The sequence below is a fragment of the Cibotium barometz genome, chromosome 40, assembly GCF_041138505.1.
Source record: "Cibotium barometz isolate CiBa-2024 chromosome 40, ASM4113850v1, whole genome shotgun sequence".
Lineage (NCBI taxonomy): Eukaryota > Viridiplantae > Streptophyta > Polypodiopsida > Cyatheales > Cibotiaceae > Cibotium > Cibotium barometz.
The window spans coordinates 6,426,121-6,449,542 of record NC_141085.1 but is presented as its reverse complement, the minus strand read 5'-3'; the positions used below and the strand labels follow the sequence as shown (position 1 = coordinate 6,449,542).

Sequence of the window (23,422 nt, the reverse complement as noted above, 5' to 3'; positions counted from 1 at the left end):
GGAGGTCTCCAAAGTATAGTGGTAGTTTGGGGATGTTCTTCCATTGTTTACACCCTTTGACCAAGAACAAGTGGGTATCTCTCCTTAGAAGTACTGTCGAGTCTTCTTTTAGTTGGAGTAGGCTCCTAACGACCCACTTTCATGTAAGTCTATCTACCAAAAGGTTGAGATTAGGGATCCCCAATCCTCCATGTTCTTTGGGCCTTGTGTAAGTCTCCCAAGACACTTTGGGGATTTTATAGACACTAGAGTCCTCGTACCATAGAAAGTTTCTACATAGACTCTACACTTTTGAGGTTTTTATTTGAGGGTCTCTAGCAGGCTAAAAAGTACATAGTAGAGGCCATGAGGATGTACTTTAAGGCTATGATTATGCTTGCCATCCCATGTTGGAAGCCTTTCCATAGTCAAATTTGGCTTGAATTTTGCTCAATACCCATGCCCACCTTACAAAAGTTTTCCCTAAACCGAGATTCTCAGAAGCTTGAATATCTGACCTTCTTGTATTACTTTACATCCCTTGTGCAGAAGCCAATCAAGGGGTTCCCCCAAGAGTGCCTTGATTCTAGTTTTGTTGGTGATTGATCTTTGACCTCGAGGCGAGATGTAAGGTTTACATGTAGAGCCAAAAGGTCTTAAGGGATTGAGGGTCGTTGGAATAAGCCCATTCATGTCATTTGCAAATTGGTGTCGACAAAGTTGTCTAGTTGATCCCCCCTGAGTTGTCCCTCCAGCATGGCCTTCTAGACCAGCCGACCTAGAGCATTTGTCGACCCCCTACCTGATTTATCTTTCTAAGTTAAAGGGCTTGGTTAGGAGACCATTTACTGAGACTGTAGCCCTCGTGTTCTCGAAGGGGGTCTTAATTCTTTTGATGAAAAGGGTACCTAGTCCCATTTTTGCCAAGGACGACAATACAAAGTCCCGCTCTAACCTATTATACGCTTTGTCAAAGTCTATAAAACATGAAATCTTGTCTAGATTGCTATTCTTGACCACATAGAATTGATAGTATCCATAATGTATCTTCCTTTAATGAAGCCTTTTTGCTATGGTCGCGGATCCACACCGTCAGGGGACGTATTTTTTTGGCGAGCAATTTTGAGCAAGTGCTTTTTGTTTTTAAGGCAAGTGTTTTTTTTTTAAAGGTGAGCGGTTTCTCTCTCTACTCTCTTTTTACTCTATTAATCTCCCTCTCTCCCTCCCTCTCTCTCTCTCTCTCTCTACCAAATCAATGATGAATTTGATGGTTGATTTAATCTCAATTAACTACAATTTCATAGCAACTTTTGTTATCTCACACTTAAAAGGCACCATAGAAAAATGTAGGGACACACAAAGACATCATACATATCTTTTTCTCTAATCAAATCAAAGATGAAACGTCCATTATATTAAAGATAGTTACAAGACTTTTGCATATCATGAAAACCACCAGGAGATGTTGAATGCAAGCAACAATTTAAGACCTTATAATACTATTGGGCATCGGCCCTCAACTATCACCTTTCACTACTCCAACTACCCCAAATTCACGATGAAGGTGGCAACTTCTTCTCGAAGAGTTGAAGAGAAGCCTCTTCAATAATGCCAAAGGCTCTCCACACCCCAATGGCTATTGCCGCTTTGACCTCTAGCATGTTCTTGTCTACAAGGTCTACCACCTTCTCTGGTGTGAGCTTCTTGTAAAGCTTGTGCACTTTTTGACGTGGTTGTCCATGCCTCCCAAAGGGCATCCGATCTTGGTTCTTTTTCTATGAGGTACATGAAAGTTGTAAGAGCTTTAATTAAGACGTTTGCAAACGCTGTGTTATTAGAGGGATTGGTGGATGAAGCCATGAGTATTTGGGGTTGAAAATAGAAAGAAATAAGGAGTGAGTTGGTGGGATGTATCTTACAAATAAGAGTAGTGGTTAATGACAACGTCCTTTCTATTTAAGATCGAATTGCACAGGGGGATGCACACGCTGGAAAATTTCGATGTGCATGTAAAAGATGAACCGTGTTGTATGTGTCTAGATTTTGCAAGTTGAGAATCCAAGAAAAAGCCTTATCTTGCGTGCAAGCACTTGTACTTTATATATTTGCGTGTTCCTGGCTTGAGCTAGAACGAGAATAAGTTCATCCACCAACCTATCCTTTCTGACTTGGAGCTCTACAAAGCCTTGTCTCATAGGAGAACCTACTTTAATTTAGAACTATGAATGCATGGAATTTCACATGCCAAATTTTGACATTTCAAATCCATAGTATTTTGGGACTTTTTTAAAAGTTTTCATTAGTGCAATACTTTTATTTTTTCATTTTTTGGGTGCCTTGCTAGCAACCTCATTGTAGAGGGTTTGATTGTGCAATATCTTGTTTTGTGTTACCTTTGTGGTATGCAATTGAGAAAGTGTAAGAGAGCAAGGGACAGAGAGGAAGAAAACCCACAAGACGGACTTGGTGTTTGAAGCATATTCCACAACTTCGGAAGTGTTGAACCTTTTCAATGGCCTCGTCACACGAACCCTAGCGATGTTGCAAGCAAAGATATGTTTCGGTTGAAAGCAACAACGATATCTTCAGTCACTCTACCTCTCTCTCATTTGTTGGAGGGCATCTTTATGAAATCCGCTCGCTTGATTCCAAAAAAGGGCTTGCTAGAAATAGCTTGCCAAAAAAAACCCCATCTTCAGGTGTTTTGATAGTTTGATTGATGGCCATGGCTTTAGCAAAAATTTTATAGGTCAAGGTAAGCATCACGATAGGGTGCCAGTTGTGAATTGAGTCTTTTTCATCCCGCTTGTAATAAGTTTGATCACTCCCTTGTTTATGTCATAAGGGAGGGCCTCATAGCTTTTTGCTTCTTTCCAAACTTCCAGGAGCAAGGAGCGAAGAAACTCTTTGAATGCTTTGAAGATTTGTGTTGGCAAATCATTCAACCTAGGGCTTTTTACCATCCTCGAGAGAGGCAATGGAGCCGACCCATAGAGATATCTGCCTCTAGTCGTTCAGCCAGTGATGAGGGATGACTTGGCACTGAGAAAGGCATTGCTTTAGACATATAGCATATCGAGCGTCGTGGCTTTCCTAAGTTGTCCCCCCAATCTACCATTGGTCCAAGTAAACTCTTTGTTAAAAGCCATATTCGAGAAGCCTTTGCATTATAGTTTTTTCTAGACAGAGCCCATGAGTTAGAATCTATCAGTGCTATCCTCCATCGTGTTGAAATCTCCCATGAAGATGATGGAGGAATCATCCTCCATAAGGGAGGTGCACAAAGATGGGCGAGAGCTAGTCGGGCAATGATGTGACTTGTCAAGCACATTAATGTCCATCGTATGGACACGAGAAACCATAATTGAACAATTTATGAAATCCACAACCACAACTGCTAGCATTCTATGGCATGTTCATGCACATGCCGTGGGTTGCAAACCAAGCGGGTGTATATTGGAATTTTTAAAATTCAAATTTTGTTGCATTTAATGAACATGCGTCAACTAAAAAGTGAATTGGCCATTGGTTTCCAAACCTTAACCGGGGGTTTTTTTATTGCGTGAAAAGGGGCCATCGTACAAATCTTATTTTGAAGAGAAACCAAACCCTACCCGAAAGGCTTAACTGGCCCAATACTATTTTAGTGCCGTTGCGTGGTGTGATTGTTTTGGCAATGGCGGGGCCCTCTCGCTCTCTCTCTCTCTCTCTCACACACACACTCTCTCTCTCTCGTGAATGACTGGACTGGTGCTCGTGTAACTACTACTACACTGCTCTCTCTTTCTGGCGAAATTCCCTAGCCTGATGATGCTACTCCCGAGGAAAGGCAGAGTCTTTTTGACCTCCTAGTCGTTGTCATTCTTCTCGCTCAATAACACCGTTCACCCAACATCCCCCTCCTCTCTTCTGCCGGCTCTCTCTCTCTCTCTCTCTCTCTCTCTCTCTCTCATCGGATCTAGGCCCGCCTGTGCCAGTCTCTTTCATCTCTCTCTAATTTGAAGCCCCGTCTTTGGTACATGGCAGCAGCTATTATTGTCGTACCAGGAGAGAGATCTAGTTGGAAGAAGAAGGAGTAGTAGTCCAGGAAAATGGACGCTTTGCTGGAGTGGCCGTCTGTGCTTTGGAGTTTCCTCTTCTTCCTACCTTTCTTCTTCGGTCTCTTTCTGCTCGGGGCGATCAAAGGTAATCATATATACACGCGCGCGCGCACATACACAAACACTTTTTTTTTTGGTAATATCCAGCGCGCGCGCGCGCACACACACACACAGAGCAAACAAAAACCCCGGCCTTCAATCCTCGCACTGCTGAAAATTTTACATGTGGGAGATAGGAGGTGCAGAGAGAGAGAGAGCCCACTACACACACACACACACATACAAAACCCGGCCTTCAATCCTCCCGCTGAGGAAAATTTTACATGTAGGAAATAGGAGTTGCTGCTGGTGAATAGAGGAATCCGCTCAAGTTTGAGAGACCCTTGTTGGGAAAATTGTAAGCAAAACTAACAAGGTATACGTATATGCAGGATAACCAAACACACCTTGCCGGTGCAAGGCAGGCGCATTTTTACGCATGGGATTAAGTCTTCACATACACTTTATAAAATGAAGCACTGCTATTTCAAAATCTGATTGCTTTGTGCCATGCTTGCAGGATTTATTGTTTTGCCATTCAGCCTTGCTGTCCTGAGTATTGGAAACTTGATCGTGCTTTTGGGACTATGGCCTGCTCATGTGATTGGGATGTATTATAGCATCACAAGGTACCACTTGACCTATTGCATTATACCCACTGGAACATACTATGCATGCAAATTTTCAGTTTTGACCATCTGTAAAAACAGGGATAGCACCCTTTTCCAAAATCATATCCTGGTTCAAGGTGGTTGAAGTCACAGGTGCATGTGAATTTATGGATACGTAATACGTTCTCAGGGCATCTTAGGAAGTCAGCATGTTGTGATTGTCCCTTGCAGTTGATTTATCATGATCCATTCACCAGGTCAGCACAATTATGGTGGGTCATGTGTTCACATCATCTTAAGCCAACCTTGCGAAAGTAAAGTAAAACCAAAAGAGTGGTATTATTTTTGAAACCCAAACTTGTGATCAGTGTGTTTTCAAAATGCTCTACAATCCTTGGTCCATGCGCTCAAGTATATTTGAGGTAGACCAAACATTTGCGTCGAATGCCTGGTCTCTATCAATGACAGCCTAGTGGTCCTTAAGCTACAGCTTCTTCTGAAGGCTTGGAGGCTTACCTAGGTGTGGGATGCGCGTGTGTGTGGGGGGGGGTGCGGTGGGGGGTTTTGAGGATGGTTGGATAACACTGAAAGTAATGTCAATGTTCACTTGCTTTGTTCAGCAATAGTAAAATTTGCAATCATTAAAACATCACGACTACCCTTGATATAGGTGTACTTGGATCAATGTATTTCAATATGCACTACTCATCAAGAGTTATATGGGAGGGTCTCACTGCATGGTGGCAGTTTGTTTGTGTCTTTCCTGGGACTTGAAATAATGGTGTTTGTCTGCCCTTTATATACTGAGCAGCAGCGAAATCTATAATTGGCATCAGAGAAAGTACTCTCTGCAAGAGGAGCTTTGCCAGTGCTGTGTCATTGAAATTTTGCAATGGATCAAGATGATAAACTATGGACATGAGATCCGATGAATAACTCATTTCAAAGAGTTCTAGTTCAGGCTGGATGAATGCAGTAGTATGCGTACATGGTAAACAAAAATAATCACGTGTGTATTTACATCTTTCATCTTTTTAAAACGAGAATCCTTTATTTATCAGGACTAAGAAGTTGGGACCAGTGCTGAAGGTGGTATTGCTTCTTATCTTGCCGGTTCCCTTTTTCCTACTACTGGTATTTGGAATCGCTGGCAGTGTACTGGTGGGCTTGGGTTATGGCTTTTTCACTCCTTTAGTGGCAACCTTTGAAGCAGTTAGAGAGGGGCGGCAAAACAAATTTGTTCATTGCTTTACGGTAAGCTTTCAATGATTAGCACCCTGGTGGTAGGTGTAGATATGCAGATCTCTGTCTGGGGATATTTGATAATTGCTGTTGAACTGATGGGTTTGTTAATGTTGTCATTCTGCTCTAGGTTTTCATCTCTGGTCTCACATGTTTGTGTGCTTTGTCAAGTTTTAATTATGTTACGAATAGTCTGTGTTGATAGAAGTTTCTATGAATGGTACAGTGTCAACTTAAAGTTGTATATGACACATGCACCCAATGTTTGTGTCTAGAAGTTAAAACAGCAGTGACAGCCGCAGGCAAGGAGCTTACCTTCTTACTGCAACAGGAAGCTGGAGATGATTTTAAGTTTTTATTCAGGATAATTAATGTCTGCTTAGTGCCAGATCACTCTGTTTGGCAATCATCAGGAGCCTCCGGTACGGTGGGAGTTGTCGGAAGCAATAGGCGACATCTGTTGATGTGATAGATGAAGAATGAGAGCCATGCTAGTGGATGCAGGCTTGCCTTCATTGCCCTCGTTACCATGTCTAATGTAGCTTTCTACAAGTGGCTGATTATGGTGGGTTGGGGGGATTTCCATCTTCCCTCACAACTCACACATCTCCCTCCCTTCTTCTCATGAGGTCCCCTCTTCTTCCACCTTGTTCTTCCCGTCTCCACTTCTTGCAATGGGTTTTTCAAAACATCCGGATATTTTTGTTGTTAGCTCTGCCCAGCACCCCTCTTAGGGGGGTTGGACTAATCACTTGTGTTTTGCGTTTAGGAGATCCGTGGGGTTGTATCACTACTACTTGCAACAGCACCGGGCTGGTGCCGGCATTCTCCTTTCCCCCACTGGCTACCACCTTTGAGCTAACTCCAGTGCTATTGACACATGTCCCCTGGCTCTCATGGTAGCTCTGCAATGGCGATCAGAAGCATGACGACTACACCAACACCAGGTTTGCTCTAAGCAAGTATTGCAGTGCCAGGTGTTGCTGTGGTTTTGCTGGGCTTCAGCTACCACTACAATGCCGATTACCACTAGTCCCTAGTGATGATCCAAGTTGCAGAGCACCTGACCATACCTCAGTGTCCACCGTTGTTGCAGGTGCACTAGACATCATTGCAGTGAAAGCCCTTAACGCCATCCTTTGTCATGTTAGTGCTGAAGCACCAGCAAGTGCATTCTTCATCCCTATTCTGTTGCTGTGATGACGAGTTGCAAAGGGTTAGATCTCGTCTCCATGGTGGCCCCATCGTCATGCAAAACAGAAACAGAAAAAGAAAGAAAAATTGCTAACCTAACCCTAATAATGACCCCTCCCCTTTCTTCTTTTTGGGCTCCCTCTTTCCCTCTCTTGGAATATTTTTAAAAGCATTCTCTTTTTTTTTTTTGAATATCTTGCATGGACTCAATTTTTAAAAGCATTCTCTTTTTGATGTTGGAAGCCTCTCCATGGACTCTTTTTTTTTTTTTTGGTGATGCTTCCTTTCTCCTTGACATTGTGCAAATTGAACATTGTTTGAAAGAATATTGTAATCTTTTGCTTGTTGGTTATGGTTCCCACTGGTTGGTGTGTATAAAACCGAGCTTGGGATGTTTACGATGATGGGTGGAGTTTAGTCTTAGGAGCTAAGTGGATCATCTAGATAGATGAGAAGAGAGCTTGGCTCGATTATTATCTTGTTTAAGCACTTCTTAATCTTGATTAGAGAGGTTTAATTAGTTCATCTACATCTATGAGATTTTTGCGATATCTAAGGTTGGGGAGGAGTTCTACCTCCTCTCCCATTCAACATCTCTCGGATCTCCACCTCTTCCTCCTTATTCTCCCCTCAATTCTCGGTGTTGGGGGTTTCAATGTGTTTTTCATCACAGCCCCACCTCTCCATAATGTGTTTTCCAACACGCCCCTCAGTTGTTGCTTGGTGCGGCTGACACTTAGGGCTTGGTGCTGCCCTACACCACCATTTTAGCCATCATGATGGCCCATTTTACTGCCCTGCCGCTAGTGCAAAGCCGTGGCTGTCCATACCGTTGTTTTTTGCCATCATAGAGCCACCTTCCACCCGTTCTCACCACCCCCACTACCAACTCCCATCATGCAAAGTTGAGTATCGCTCCCAACGACAACTCCAGCATCAAGAGACATCCACTCGATCGCTATAGAAAGCTACATTAGGCATAGTCACAGGGGACATAGGGGACGGCGGGCCGGGATGCAGAAATGCCGTCCCAAAACGACCGGGCGTTCCAACATATAATGGGGACGGGGGAACGTCTGTGACGGTCTCGGGCATCTGCAGCACTAGGGGATGGCGTCCTAGGAACGGCGGAACGGCCATAGCTTGTCACGGACGGGTCTGGAATGGGACGCCCGGAGCGCGCATTTTTTTGGCTGGTTTTTTTGCCCATTTTTTTTTGCTTTTTTTTTTTTTTCACCGTTTATGGCTGTTGCTTCTACCCGTTTTCTCTTGTTGGTGGCTGCGCCCGTTTTCTCCTGTTGGCACTGTGGCTTGCCGTGACCCGTCACCCATGGGGACCGTGCTTGGATCCACCTATAAGGCTCGAGCAGCCGAGCTCTCTCTCTCTCTCTCTCTCTCTCTCTCTCTCCCACTCTCTCACTCTTGGCCAGCCGCCCCACTCCCTTTCCCCACCCTTGAGCTTAAGCTGCAAGCTCTCTCTCTCTCTCTCTCTCTCTCTCTCCCTCCCACTCCCTCACTCTCTCTCTCTCTCTCTCTCTCTCTCTCTCTCTCTCTCTCTTTATTGTATCAGATCCACCATGATGTAACTTTTTGGTCTCATAGGTCATTATGGCCTTTTGAAGACGTTAATATAACATTTCATTTCATTTCTCTATCTCCCACTCCCTCACTCTCTCTCTCTCTCTCTCTCTCTCTCTCTCTCTCAACCGGCAAGCTTTCTCTAGGCTCTAGCCTCTTTAACTTTTAAGCCTTAAGCCTTAAGAGCTCTCTCTCTCTCTCTCTCTCTCTCTCTCTCTCTCAAAGGTGCTTGGCCTTGGCACACTTAAGCCTTAAGCTCTCTCTCTCTCTCTCTCTCTCTCTCAACTTTCACCCTCTCTCATGGCATCTTCTTCACAAGCAGCCTTTGGCTCCGCACGTCGTGGTGGTGCTAGAAGAACCGACGGTTGGTCATGGTGGGAAGAGGTTAATGCCAACCGCCCTGGAAGTGGAGGAGGTTCACGCTCGTGGTCTTGCAAGCTTTGCCCCTATAGGAAGACGAGTGGGTCAGACAAAGTGAGAGCCCACCTTATGCATGAGTTCGGGCACGAGGTTCGATTTTGCACGGGAATCACATCGGAGAAGAGAAGGGAGCTTCTTGAGCACATTGCCGGGCATGAGGTGTTGAGGGCTACAAGGCCGGCACCGTGGCACGTGTGGTTGTGGATCCTGCAGCATTTGTGACACCACCTGAGGGGTCTGTTTCAGGGTCAGGGGGGTGCATCTACCACATCTACACCACGGCCACATGGTGTAGGTTCCTTTACGATGCTCACACCCGCGCAGCGACAGAGTACACTTGAGGGAAGTTGGGATCCTAAGAAGAAGGAAGAGGTTGATATAACTGTGGCTCGTTTCTTGTAGATGGATGGAGTGACACACGAAAGCGGTCCATCCATGGTTTGGTTGCATATTCCCGTGGCGAGATGTACTTTATTGCTTCACATGATGCCTCAGGGACAGGGAAGAGTGCATACGTGCTTGCAACAGAGTGGGCAAGTGGCATTGAGCTCATGGGTCCGGAATGTGTGGTGGGTTTTGTTGTAGATGGCGAGGCTGCAAATAGGGCAGCTGGAGCTATTATTGAGGGCACACATGACTGAGTCATATTGTATGGCACATTGTTTGAACAATCTTTTAAAGGATATTTGAAAGATGGCAAGGATTGAGCTTATCATTCAGGAGGCCAATCAAATGGTAACATTTGTCTTGAACCACTAGTTCCTCCGCTACGAGTTCTCCAAGAAATCAAGGCTCTCACTTCTCAAATACTCAGACACCCGATTTGCCTTCAACTTCTTGATGCTGGCTTGCTTGAGGGAGTGCAGTAGTGCATTGAGGCAGCTCTTCATCAGTGACAAGTTCACCACCTCTACATTGACATATTATGCAGGGAGCATGTAGAGAGCACTTCCTTTTGGGAGGATGTGAAACGCATTGATGCTATGGTGAGGCCTATCGTCCACTTGTTGAGGCTTGTAGATGCTATGCAGCCATGCATCGGGAAGGTGTATGAGGCGATGGATAGAATGATAGGAGAAGTTGCAAGAGTTAGAGCCGATGAGGACAGATACGAGGAGATTTGTTCCTTATGTGTGACGAGGTGGAACTCCTATGCCTCTCCCTTACATGCAGCTGCATATATGGTGGACCCTGAGTTTCAGGGTAATGGACAGGAGAGTGACAGAGAGGTCAGTGATGGCTGGAGGCGCATCTTGGATCGTCTAGTGCCAGATGGAGGCATTAGGCGCAAAATCACAAACCAGCTTGTTGCATGCAGGTTCTTTTGTGGTGCTTTTGGTTGTGCGGATACACAGGACGATAGGTTGAAGGTTGGGGCTGCTTTGTGGTGGGAAGACTATGGTTCAGATGGGCCTGAGCTGCAACACTTGGCTATCCGCATTCTTAGCCAAGCTGTAAGCTCCTCTTGTTTGGAGCAGCTTTGGAGTTCTTACAGCCATATTGCATCAAAGAAGAGGAATTGCCTTGGTGTAGAAAAGGCCAATGATCTTGTTTTTGTAAGCGCAAACTTGCGAATGCTTTGCAAGGGTGCGACTGCAAAGGCAGATCCCTTTATCCAGTGGGAGATGGAGCAGGAGGAGGGAAATGAGTACAGATCCCTTTATCCAGTGGGAGATGCAGCAGGAGGAGGGAAATGAGTAGGTGGCGACACAACAGAGCCCAGAGGACGATGCCACTACCTTTCAGACTGGTCATGTAGGCATCCATGATCATGACGCCAGTACTTCTCGCACTCCAGCCTCCGATTGAGCATTGCAGGCTCTATGATTTATCATTTAGCTATGTTTCATTGTTTTTACTTTTGAGTCTTGACTCAGCACTTTATGTGAATTGTAGACACTAGTCTTTTGTTATTTGATAGTGATCATCATGCCATGCTTATATATTGGTTTGAACTTTGTCGGTGTACTTATTAGCGCCTGTTCGGTGTTTGCGCCATGTATTGTACATTTAAAGTGATGCCTTGAAAGTTCAAAGTGTAAAAACATAAATGTTCTTTTATTTAGTGTGCTTTGTAGTCAATAAATTGCATATTCCATATGTTGTCCCCGTCCCCGTTCCCGTTCCCCGTCCTGTGTGACTATGACATTAGGACTTCTTAATCTCTCACTAATCAAGAGGAAACAAAGCTAATATCATACTAATCAAGCACTAAACCATTGAAGATACTAATCCACGATAAATGAGTCACTTGTGACTGCTCCCTACACGAGGCCTATAAATCGGAAGACAATAAACACATATTTAGAACACTTAATTTAATTGTTATTAAACAATGGAAACAACATCAGCTACACAAATACTGGAAATACTGAAAATACAAATGACACCAGCACTGGGGCCGGAAAGGGCCGCCCCCCCCCCCTCAATACTTTTTGTATTTCTTGGAGTGTTTATATTTGTACAAGTGTCACGGGCCTGACATGCCAGATTTCTCCACAAGGGAGTGAAACAACCAAATAAAACTGGTTCAAGTCGATGCAGAGGTGTTGGTCGGAGTAGCCCCAATTCACAGGCTCATTTCCACCTTCACTAGGTGGACACCTGCATCTCACTGGTCTTCCGGGACCGTGCACCAACAGGCACGCTTGTACTAACGCAGGCCAAGGAGTACACCGCGGAGGGAACGTGGCCTGGTTCTCCCCAATGAGCTTTGCTCCCAAATTCCCTGGTGAGTCTAACCTTTACTGGCTCTCAGAAGCTTGAGAGCATGGTTAGCAACACCACACAGGGAAATATACTAGCCACACTAGGAAGAATTTCCTGAACATGGTCAGCATATACATGCCATGCTCCTTCACTACACAACTTAAAGCATTCTCTGAATTTAAATTTGCAAATTTCAGATTTATACAAATGAGAAAAATATGAGAGCACCTGGTACAATGAGTACAATTCCGGTACAACAGGTACAATTTGTAGCAGGTACAATCAGGATATCAGGTGCTTCACATATGTGGAGATACAAACCAGTCAAGTACTATGTAGGTACTATACTTGCAGCAGATACAACAGGTACATCAAGTGCTTCACACGTGTGCAGGTATAGCCAGCCAGGTGGTACTTAGGTTCTGTACTTGCAATAGGGTACAATCAGCCAGGTACAAGGCAGGTACAGTACTTGTAGCAGGGTACAATCAGCCAAGTACAGCAGGCGTGGGCAGCCCTGCAGGCAGGTACATTAGCAGGTATAGCAGGCGTGGGTAGCTTTAGGCGGGTACAGTAGGCGTGGGCAGCTTCAGGCAATGGAGAGAAAAAAACCAGCCACCACCCACGTGGAAATCATACTAAAGTTCCATGCAAAGCCTTTTTTTAAAGGTTATAAAGCCTTAATGCATAATTAACACTTATGGGCACCATCAAAAGAAAATGTCCAGCCCTTCTTTTAAATGTGTGTGAACACATTAGCTTATAAACATTAAAGTTAACCATAGCTTATGGATTTTACATTTTAGAAGGGGCAAAATGACAATACGTACCACTTATTCACACGCTACACCACCAAGTCAGCAAACAGCATTCCACGGTACACTGGGGGCGTCCCTGTCCTGTGTACTGGCACGACATAACAGGCAGACACGCAAACAAGTCATGCAAAAACAAATTTATGCATGTAGGCATAAATGCATGTGCACAAATAATGGACGAAATCTCCCTTTCATGAAACTTGTACAAGAGGTTCCTGTCGCGCACAAAACTAGGCGACAAATATACATAAATATGTCCTGGTCTTCCTATATGGAGTGACAGTCCCATAGGTAAGACACCATCCTGGCCATACACGAGTGGCACCAACAGGCTCCCGTCCATACCGCACGAAGCAAATCACACACGGGTGACACGAAATTGGTTCTCGTCCATGTGATGCAGCACTGGTCGCACACGGGTGGCACTAATCTGGCTCCCGTCCATGTGACCATAAAACTGGCCCTTTTACATGGGACACTGGCCTGGCCCCATGTGAACATGGTACAAATCTGGTCGCTCTATGGAGTGATAGTCCCATAGAAGTGGCTCCAGAAATGGAGATGGACCAAATGGTGACATCCCCCCGGGCTTCTAAATAGTTGACCTCAACTGAAAAGCCTTAAGATATGCCTGTAGAAGTTGAGGGTAGTGAGCAAAATAATCCTCATCTACCCACTTTGCATCAATTGGTAAATAATTTTTAAATTTCACAAGGTATCTCCTGGAAAGCTTCCCATGTGGTAACTTTCTCTCCTTGTGAAATACAATCTGCTCTGGCTAATACCATCCTCTCTTTTCCATCATGCTTTGTGTTTCCCTGCACATTGGGAACTGCATGCACATTTGCCTTGGGTTGCTTGTCCTCATGCTTTGGTTTGTGGTTGGGGCATTGTCTAAACATATGCTCTTTGCTGCCACAAGAAAAGCATTTTCCCTCCTTTGCATATTGCTTCCTTTGCTCGGGAGTCAAGCCAAATTCGTTCTTCTTTGGCCCATGATCCTTGGATGGGGTATTTTCAGCTTTACCACCCTTCTGGACATCCCGGAAGCTCTTTTTAGGTGGCTGTCCACCTTTTTGCAGGTTTGGGACAGCCTTCTCTTTGCCCTTAGAACCCCCTTGATCTTGCTTAATTTTGAGCACCAATTGCTCCGTAGCAAGAGCAAAGGCTATAAGCTGTTGCAGAGTGTGTTTCGAATGATAAGCTGGTTCTTTCTTTCATCCTCGGAGAGTTGCATAAAGGGATTTACCTCAAGCAATACTTTCCAAAACTTATTGACATACAGCTGCACACTTTCATTATCTTTTTACTCAAGTCTATCCCACTTTTGGGTGTGAGTTTGCTCCGCATTAGGAGACAAGAATTGGGCATAAAATTTGTCCTTAAACTTTTTCCAAGTGCAAATGGGGTCTTTGGTGGTCTTTTCAGTGATCCACCAATGGGCAGCTATCCCCTTCAAGAACATGCTTGCATGACGAATTTTGGACTTCTCAGTGAAGTTCTCATTACTAAAAGCAATATCAAACTGGGCCACAAAAGCTAGCATCTTAGAGGCATCATACTCTCCATGAAAGGCATCAAATTTCACAGACTTGTCCCCGGCTTTGAACTCCTTGAGCTTCTTGGGATGTGGTACATTTTCTTCTCTTTTTCTCTTCCCCTTATCCAACGGGGCAGCTCTCTCTGCATGAGCTTCATGGGCAATGATAGGTGTTCCACTAGCCAAAGTGACATGGGTCTTTCATTCTTGTGGCCCCACTGCATGTGACCTCGCTGAAAGATGTCTTGTCTTGCCACCACGAGACAACTCAATAGGCAAGGTATTTTGGCTTGCATGTCGACCACTGTCCCCATGATGTACATAGCTAGAATCCAAATGGCCTTGAGCATGCATAAATCTGTTTCCTCCTGTGCCCTGAGTTTATGCAAGTATGATCTCAACCTTTGAGAGGCTGGGTCTCCATGCTGCAAACGGGGTGGATTCTTGAACATAAGCTGTCCATCCTCTCCCTTTTTAAGGTCACTCTTGCGGATAAGATAAGAGAGTGCCAGCTCCCTTGGCTTCTTACCCACTTCTCGAGCCATAGACTCAAAAGACATGTCCACCATAGCATCAGCTTTCTTGGCTTCGATTACACTTTGAAGTTTGTACATGAGGGTCTTCATGCAAGAATTTCAACTCTTGCTCTTTTGCCTGCAAGAGTGTCAAATCTCCACAGATCTCCTCGTGATCGTCCTTGGTTCGAGACTCGAATCCTGCAAACAAACGAACAAACAAACAACAAGGGGGTGCAGGCTTGACTCACCTCCCAACCATGACAGCCGTGGGCAAGCCCACAGTCTTGGCTGTCCCCACCGAGCCACGAGCTGAGCTAACTAGGATGACGTACCGACCAATCTCCTCCTCGCGACGTCCCATACCGCCACGAAGCTGTCCTCGCGGGCCTCGAGACTGCTGTCGGCCTCGGCTGCGTAAAGCAGGTGCACGTTTGCACTAGATCCAGGCTCCAAGACCATAGAGCTCTCACAAACTCGCGAGACTCTCTATCCCAATAACTAACCTTGGCCACCCTTTTATAGGCTCTTGGCCGGTCATCGGGCGTCCACACTTGGGCGCCCGCCCGTCCATACTTGGGTGCCCGCCCGTTAGTATATCCCTAACTCAACTCGTCAATCAGCGTGCCTAGTTCCAAGCTTCCCCAAGCCTCGAAACTAACCTTGGCCACCCTTTTATAGGCTCTTGGTCGGTCATCGGGCGTCCACACTTGGGCGCCCGCCCGTCCATACTTGGGTGCCCGCCCGTTAGTATATCCCTAACTCAGCTCGTCAATCAGCCTGCCTAGTTCCAAGCTTCCCCAAGCCTCGAAACTAGTCTTGCGTGTGTGTAGCACACGGTAGATACACACTGTGCACATGACATACTCCCCTTCCTCTAAGAGCTCACTCCTGAGCTCACTAAAAAGCCAGGGTAATCTCTCTGAAGAGTAGTCAATGTCTCCCATGTAGCGTCCTCCTCAACACGATCCTTCCACTTGATCTTATATTCCGTGATAAGCGTATTACGCAATCTTCGTTCACGAAATCCAAGAATCTTTTCAGGTTCGTGCGGAACAAATGTCATGTCCTTAACATCTATAATTTCTTGAGGAGTAACTAACTGATCTGCTCCACCCAGTACTTCCTTAAGTCTACTGACATGAAATACAGGATGAACTTTTACATGAGAAGGCAAATCCAATTCATATGCAACTGAACCAATCCGTCGTGTAACACGAAATGGTCCACAGTATCTAGGGGATAATTTCGGAGATCGACCTGTCTGTAAAGTCTCGGAATCTTCCGGAACTCGCAAATACACCATCGTTCCTTCAGAGAACTCTCTAGGTGAACGATGTCTATTAGAATAAAACCTGTCTCGGTCTTGAGCACTTCTTATAGATTCCTTCGCAACTTGTAACATTTCTTGCATATCTTGCAAAAAATTACCTGTTGCATCATGCTGAAGTCCTGAGAATCCTACTGTAACAGGTGATCTAGGTTGAAAACCATACATAAGCATGAAAGGACTAAACTCTGTACTCGTATGCTTAGTACTGTTATATGCAAATTCTAACATAGGAAGATAATCCTCCCATGAACTCTATCTTTTGGATACATATGCTCGAAGCATATCCTCCAAAATTTGATTCACTCTTTCAGTCTGGCCATCAGATTGAGGATGATCTGAGGAACTCAAATTCAAAGTTGTTTCCAATTTCTCAAAAACAAGTTTCCAAAAATCACTCGTAAACTTAGAGTCCCTATCACTGACTATGTCCTGCGGTAACCCGTACAGTCTAAACAATTGCTCGATAAATTGCCGTGCTAATTGCGTAGCTGTAATAGTCTTCCGGGTTTGTAAAAATCGAGCCATTTTTGTCAAGCGATCTACCACAACCCAAATAGAATCGTGGCCTTGATGTGTTCTTGGCAATCCGGTAATAAAATCCATGGAAATACTTTCCCATTTATTACTTGGGATTTGCAAAGGATGCAACGACCCAGCCTGTCTAAAGCGTTCAGCTTTATTTGCCTGACAAATTTGAGACTTGAGAACATAATCTTCTACATACCCTTTCATCTTTGGCCAATAAAAAGTGTGTTTCACTAATGATAGTGTCCTGTGTACCTCAGGGTGTCCAGCAGAAGGGGCGTCGTGACACCTTAAGAATCTTGGACCTAATGTCCGGGATCTGTGGTACACAAATTTTGTCATTACGGAATAGTAAACCATTCCGAATCATCCACTGGTCTCCTGCAGCCTGAATAGTAGACTGCTCAGTCATCGAGTCTTGGTCAATCAATGAGCTCCCGTTCTGGATCTTCTGCCAAAATGGACCAAAATAACTATCAGTCCTGCAAAGCCCTCTCAATGACCGAAATAAGTCAGTAGAAATCTCGGTGAACGACAAAGTATTCACCTCTCGAATTCGACTAAGCGCATCTGCAATATTGATCATGGACCCTTTCCGATAACGGATCTCAAAATCAAAATCTTGCATTAACTTTGCTCAACGAGCTTTCCTGTCTCTCAAATCATCTGCATCACATCACACACATACTTGATTGACTGATGATCAGTCAATACCACAAACTAGGAGCCATATAAATAATGTCTCCAAACCTTGAGAGCATGAATCACAGCATAAAGCTCCTTCTCAAGGGTTGGCCAACGAGATTGAGTGTCGTCTAGCTTTCTACTTTCAAAAGCAACCGGTCTACCATCTTGAAATAAAGCAGCCCCGATAGCATAGTCACTGGCATCAGTTTCAAGAACATAAGGTCGACTAGGATTAGGCAATGCTAAGAAAGGTGCTTCCTTGACTTTATCTTTCAAAAGTTTGAAGGCCATATCCAAATCGTTATTTCAAGTGATAGGCTAATTTGACTTACGTCCACGACCTTTCAATATGTCGGTCATCGGTAGTGTGAGCTGAGAGTACTCCCGTACAGATTTCCGAAGAAAAACAACAAAACCGAGAAAAGAACGAAGTTGTTTCACTGTTTGCGGTATAGGCCAGTCCAGAACCTTCTGAACTCGGTCATAGTCAATGCTCAATCCATCTCTAGTGATCTTGTGTCCCAAGTAAATGATTTCGGTGGTAAAGAACTCACATTTACTCAACTTAGCATATAGTCGATTCTGTCTTAAAATAGATAAGACAATCGTGAGGTGTCTGACATGATCCTCAAGAGTACGGCTATATATCAAAATATCATCCAGGAACACCACCACAAATTTCCCTAAATGTTCACGAAAAAGATCGTTCATCATTTGCTGGAAAGTGGCTGGAGCATTGGTTAACCCAAAAGGTAATACGAGAAACTCGTAATGGCCATACCTAGTCTGAAAGGCGGTTCTTTCGACATGCCTTTCATGAATACGTATCTGGTGATAGCCAGTACGTAAATCTATCTTCGTGAAATATTTCGCTCCTGCTAACCGGTCAATCAGGTCATCTGATCTAGGGAGAGGATAACGGTTCTTAATGGTCAGCTTGTTCAATCTCTTGTAATCTATACACATTCTCCAGGTATTGTCCTTCTTTCTCCTAAGCAACACAGGTGCACCCCAAGGTGATTTACTTGGACGGATCTGGCCCATCCTCAAATAATCTTCGAGTTGTTTAGCCAACTCATCTTCCTCGGCTTGGCTCATCCTGTAAGGTGGAATACTGACAGGATGAGCACCAGGGATCAAGTCAATACGATGATCTACTGCCCGTTCAGGTGGTAAACCCGACGACAGTTCCTTAGGAAATACGTCTTGAAACGAATCAAGTATCTTCTGTAATTCTTTGCTTTTAAACACACTTAATTCATTTACATCCAAGGAAGAGATGAGAAAAGAAGAAAGTGGAATCAATACACAATGGAAAGCGGTATACAAAGAAGAATCCATTATATTTCCAAAATCAATTGTATTTACAAGAGGTCCTTGAGAGGGATGAATACTATCACCCCTAAAATACTATACTTGGTGTCCTTATGCTGAAAAGAAAAAATATGACTAGACCAATCTATCTGGACTTCAAGAGTCTTAAACCACTCAATCCCTAGTAACAATGTCACGTGCATCCCGCACTTGGATGCCACGTAGACATTTCTGTACAGAAGGTGTAGGACCTGGGATGGTGAACTGGTCCCATGTGAGCCCAGTCCGGGACGAGTCAGCCAGGGATCCATCTCAGTCGTCCGAGGTTAGGTGTGCATTGTCCTGCACATGAGTCCGAGGTCAGGTGTGCACTGTCCTGCACATGAAACAGTGCTAGTCCGCGCTGTGAGTCTCCCTCTAGAATGATGTCAATGGTTCTGTGTATCTGGTATGGTACCGGATGCCAGATCACTGAGTAGACTATGTTTAGGACAAGGGGCCAGCCCATAGGGCTACCCCGGAGCTTAGTATGGGCGTGGGAATGGTGTGAAACCATCCCCATGTGGGCCAGGAAGGCCCAGGCTGAACCCACCAGCCATGGAGGGGCTGTAGGACAGCCCTAGGGCACAGATAAGGCAATCTCCAGGAGATTACAGCCTTTATATGGCTGTAGGGCATGTATGGGGCAGCCCATACAGGCTGCCCAGCCCTGGGATTGTGGACAAAAGTTGTGTCCAGTCAATTAGAAGCAGGCGCATCACTTTTAGCTTGTTAGGAAAAAAAGGCAGTATTTTTTGGGATTTAATTCAGCATTTATTGCTGAATTTTCACCAGTCGTGGGACATTGACTGTTTTTCAGCTGGCCGACTGCTCCTGAGGAGGAGTATAAATAGTGGAGGCCATAATCCATCTCAGTTTTCACCAAGTGCTCAAGCCAATCAAGGGCCAGTCAAGCCAAGGAGATTGCCAAGCAAAGGGGTGGACTTCTGAAGGTCAAGGGCAGGGATTTCCCAGCCAAGAAAAGGTCAAGTTTTCTGTATTTGTTTTCAGATTTACATCATTCTAATAAAGCAAATACACCATCCGTGGTGGGGGCCCTACAGAGGGTAATTGGGACCCAATATTATGTCCTCTCCATCTCCCCCTTCTCTCTCTATTTTCTGCACATCTCCTTTCAGTTTGTGCGTTAATTTCCGTCGCGAAAAGAGTGCTGATTTCTGAGTTTTGAAGTACCGATCCTTCTCCGAAGCTTCCGCATATTACAGTGGTATCTGTGTCTACTTCAAGGACAAAGATTCAGCAAAGAAAACCAGAAAATTTTTTCGCTCGTGTTGTTGGTTTTTAGACACCAGTGGACTACCCCTTTCGGAGTGACTCCTGTCCCTCGAAGGACGGTTGGTTTTTAGCCTCCGGAAGCCTCCGGAAGTCTCCCACACAGATAGTGGATGGTCAGATTGCGTTCCGGAAAGGAATTGCATTTTCCCGCTATGGCGAGCTTCGGCGACGAGAGAGAAACAGAACCATGGGACTAGAGTGCACCAGGCAGCCCAGCTAGGGCACCAGGCTCGAGTGTCATAGACATGTTCCAGCAGATGATGCGAGCAATCGCAGACCAGACAGCCAGGTTGTATGAGCAGAAGGCGCGGATCTTGGCTCTGGAGGAGCGTTCTCGCTCTCCAGCGTCGCGTTTTCCATCTCCTTCTCCCTCTCCTTCCGTATCCCAGATACCAGATCCTTGTCACAGGGACCCTCTCGTGGGGTCACAGCCGCAGCCAAGCTCCTTGCTTGAGTTGCAGATGCGTGCATTGGAGATTCGACAACGAGAAGACGACGCCATGCGACGCGTGGAACACGAGCGTTACCTCAGAGCTTTGGACGCCAGATTGACACCGACGGCGCCCTCGAATCATTTTCCCGAGAAAATGAATTTCAGTAAATATAATGGTAAACTCGATCCCACAACTCTTTATTCATGGTTACATCAATTTGAAGCTTACTTTGCCCCAGTTAGGAAAACAGATACTGACAAAGTGATCTTAGCTAGTTGGTACTTGGAAGGTGAGGCCATTCCTTGGTGGACTCAGTGGGCTCATGCCCACACCAGAGCAGGTATGGCAGCTTATGGGTGGGACGAATTCGTCCGCGACCTTAAGCAGCGGTTTCTACCGCCCCACTACCTTGAGCGACTCGAAGAGGAGTTCAGGGGAGCGCGTCAGAACGCGCAACGAGTCCTTCAGTTTGCCAATAAAATTTCGATCTTGTGTCTGCAATTAGGCTTATCCGATACGGACAAGAAAGGGCAGTTTTTGTATGGCCTGGACACGCAAGTCCAATGAGAGGTGCGTATGTTTAGGCCAGCTACCTTTGAGGACGCACTCTCGCTTGCGCAGAGTGCAGAAATGAAACACAATGGTGGCAAGCCCAAGACTTCCCAGCCGGCTTCTCCTAGGACTAACACCTCGGGGGGCAAAAGCCAGAACCAGACGGGGTCTTCCCCAGGACAGAGCCCGGGAGCCTCTGGCTCCAAGAACTCGAACAATGCGTCTAAGCTTACTCCAGACCAGAAAGCAGAGGCAGGCAATACAGGTGGCAAGTTGAGTGCTGAGGAGCTTTCTCAGTACAAGAAGGAGGGTAGATGTTTCTTTTGTCACACAAAAGGACATACTTCTCAGGATTGTCCGAAGAAGCCTCCTGGTGCTTCAGTTGGAGCAATTATTAGCCGGGAGCTCGAAGATAAGCAGAAGGGGGCCCATGACCAGGAGTATGAGTGCAACGAATTGCTCAACTCCTTTGGCTACATAGGTGGCCAGAGAGTCGTTGTCTTGTTTGACAGCGGCAGTACGGAGGATGTGGTCACGGAACAGCCCGCTAGGCGTGCCCGTTTCGAGCTGACTCCGGTGGACAAACAGGTGGAGGGTTTTAGCACAGGTATGACAACGAGCGTCAAGTATGAAGCTCTAGGTGCTAAGTTAGTGATTCAGGGCATAGAGTTTGTGCGTGACTTTATGGTTGTCCCTCTTGTAGGAGTAGACATAATTTTGGGTATCCAGTGGTTTCACAAGTTTCTTCCTGATGTCAACTGGGACAAGCACACGTTCCAGATCGATCGGAATGTGTCAAACACCGTGGTGACCATTAAGTGTGAGCCAGGTATTCCAAACTTTTCGCTCATAAGCCACTTGCAGGCTAAGCGAGCAGTCAGGAAAGGCGCAGTGTGTGCGATGATTTACATCCAGAGAGCCCAGACGGTGGCCAGTGTTTCCGAGAAGTACTCGGTTCTCCATGAAAAGTTCCAGAAGATTTTTCTTCGGGACAGTCTCCCTCCCCAGCTCCCCCCGTTCAGACCGGAGGATCAAAGGATTGACCTCCTCCCAGGCTCGGAACCCCCGAGCAAGTTTCTGTATCGCCTTTCTAAGGCAATGGAATCGGAGTTGGACCGCCAACTCCAAGAATTGTTGCAAGCTGGCTTCATCCGCCCCAGTGTGTCGCCATTTGCAGCACCGATCTTGTTTGTCAAGAAGGAAGATGGGTCTTCTCGGTTGTGTGTCGATTATCGTGCACTCAACAAGCTGACTATCAAGAGCAGATTCCCGATGCCTCGAATTGACTATATTCTCGAGAGGCTGAATGGAGCTAAGGTGTTCTCCAAACTGGATTTAAAGAGTGGGTACCACCAGGTACGGATTGTAGAGGGGGACATCCCCAAGACAGCCTTCCGTACAGAACGGGCCCACTATGAATTTGTGGTCATGCCATTTGGTTTGACGAACGCCCCGGCTACATTTAATCGCATGATGATGCGTGTTTTCTGGGAGTTGATTGGAGAGTGTGTGTTCATATTTTTGGACGACATACTCATATTTTCAGCTACAGTTGAGCAGCATGACATTGATGTGGAGAAAGTCCTTAAGTTGCTGGAAAGCAACGAGCTCTACGTCAATGAAAAGAAGTCAGAATTTTATCTGTTCCAGGTACATTACTTGGGATATATAATTAGTGCTGAAGGCATTCGATTGGATCCGGCTAAAGTGGCCGAGATTGTTAACTGGGAAGTACCACAGACAGCTTATGACATTAGATCATTTGTGGTATATGCCACGCATATTCCACCCAGATTGACAAGTTTTCCGACCTCTCGGCAGATCTCACCGATCTGCTAAAGGGAGTGAAAACAAGAAGGCAAAAGATTCGAATGACTCCACGAGCGTTGGAGGCATTCGAGAACCTCAAGGTGGCTTTGTCAGAAGCGCCTTGTTTAGCCCTTGCCTCGTGGGACGAACCATTTCAAGTGATCACCGATGCGAGTAACATCGCAATTGGAGGTGTATTGCAACAGAATGGTCATCCAGTAGCTTACATGTCTCGTAAGTTACTGCCCGCCGAAAAGAATTAATCAGTCTATGATCGTGAACTCTTAGTAGTTATACAGGCCTTGAAACATTGGAAACATTTCTTGTATGGCCGTGACTTCGAGGTTCGCACTGACCATCAGGCATTGCGCTGGATTCAGACGATGCCAAGTGCACAGTGGAGTGATCGACAACACCGCTGGAGTCAGATATTCCAACAGTTCGGTGGTATGATTGAGTACCCTCCAGGAAAGGCCAATCCAGTGGCCGATGCTTTGAGCAGGAAGGGACAAGTATCTACGGTTCAGACCACTAGACTTGACCTTGTTGGTACAAGACTAGAAGACATGAAAAGCACACGTACACGGATTCCGAGGAATTCGGTACTCAGTGGGAACAGGCATTGGATGCCACAGGACCATGCCATTTTCTGATACGCGATGGTTGGCTTTTCTACAAAGGCCGACTA

At 45.6% G+C, this 23,422-nt stretch overlaps 1 protein-coding gene across 1 annotated transcript in view; it reads left to right on the top strand.

Moving 5' to 3' along the window:
- Nucleotides 1-3,720: 3,720 nt before the first annotated feature.
- LOC147615140 (putative membrane protein At3g27390) overlaps nt 3,721-23,422 on the top strand; it is a 76,613-nt gene continuing 56,911 nt past the window's right edge. Inside the window, exons 1-3 of the mRNA XM_086779127.1 lie at nt 3,721-4,164; nt 4,639-4,747; nt 5,791-5,983. Coding sequence (XP_086635253.1) covers nt 4,071-4,164; nt 4,639-4,747; nt 5,791-5,983 — 396 coding nt within the window. The 5' untranslated portion in view covers nt 3,721-4,070. The remainder of the gene's footprint in view (nt 4,165-4,638; nt 4,748-5,790; nt 5,984-23,422) is intronic.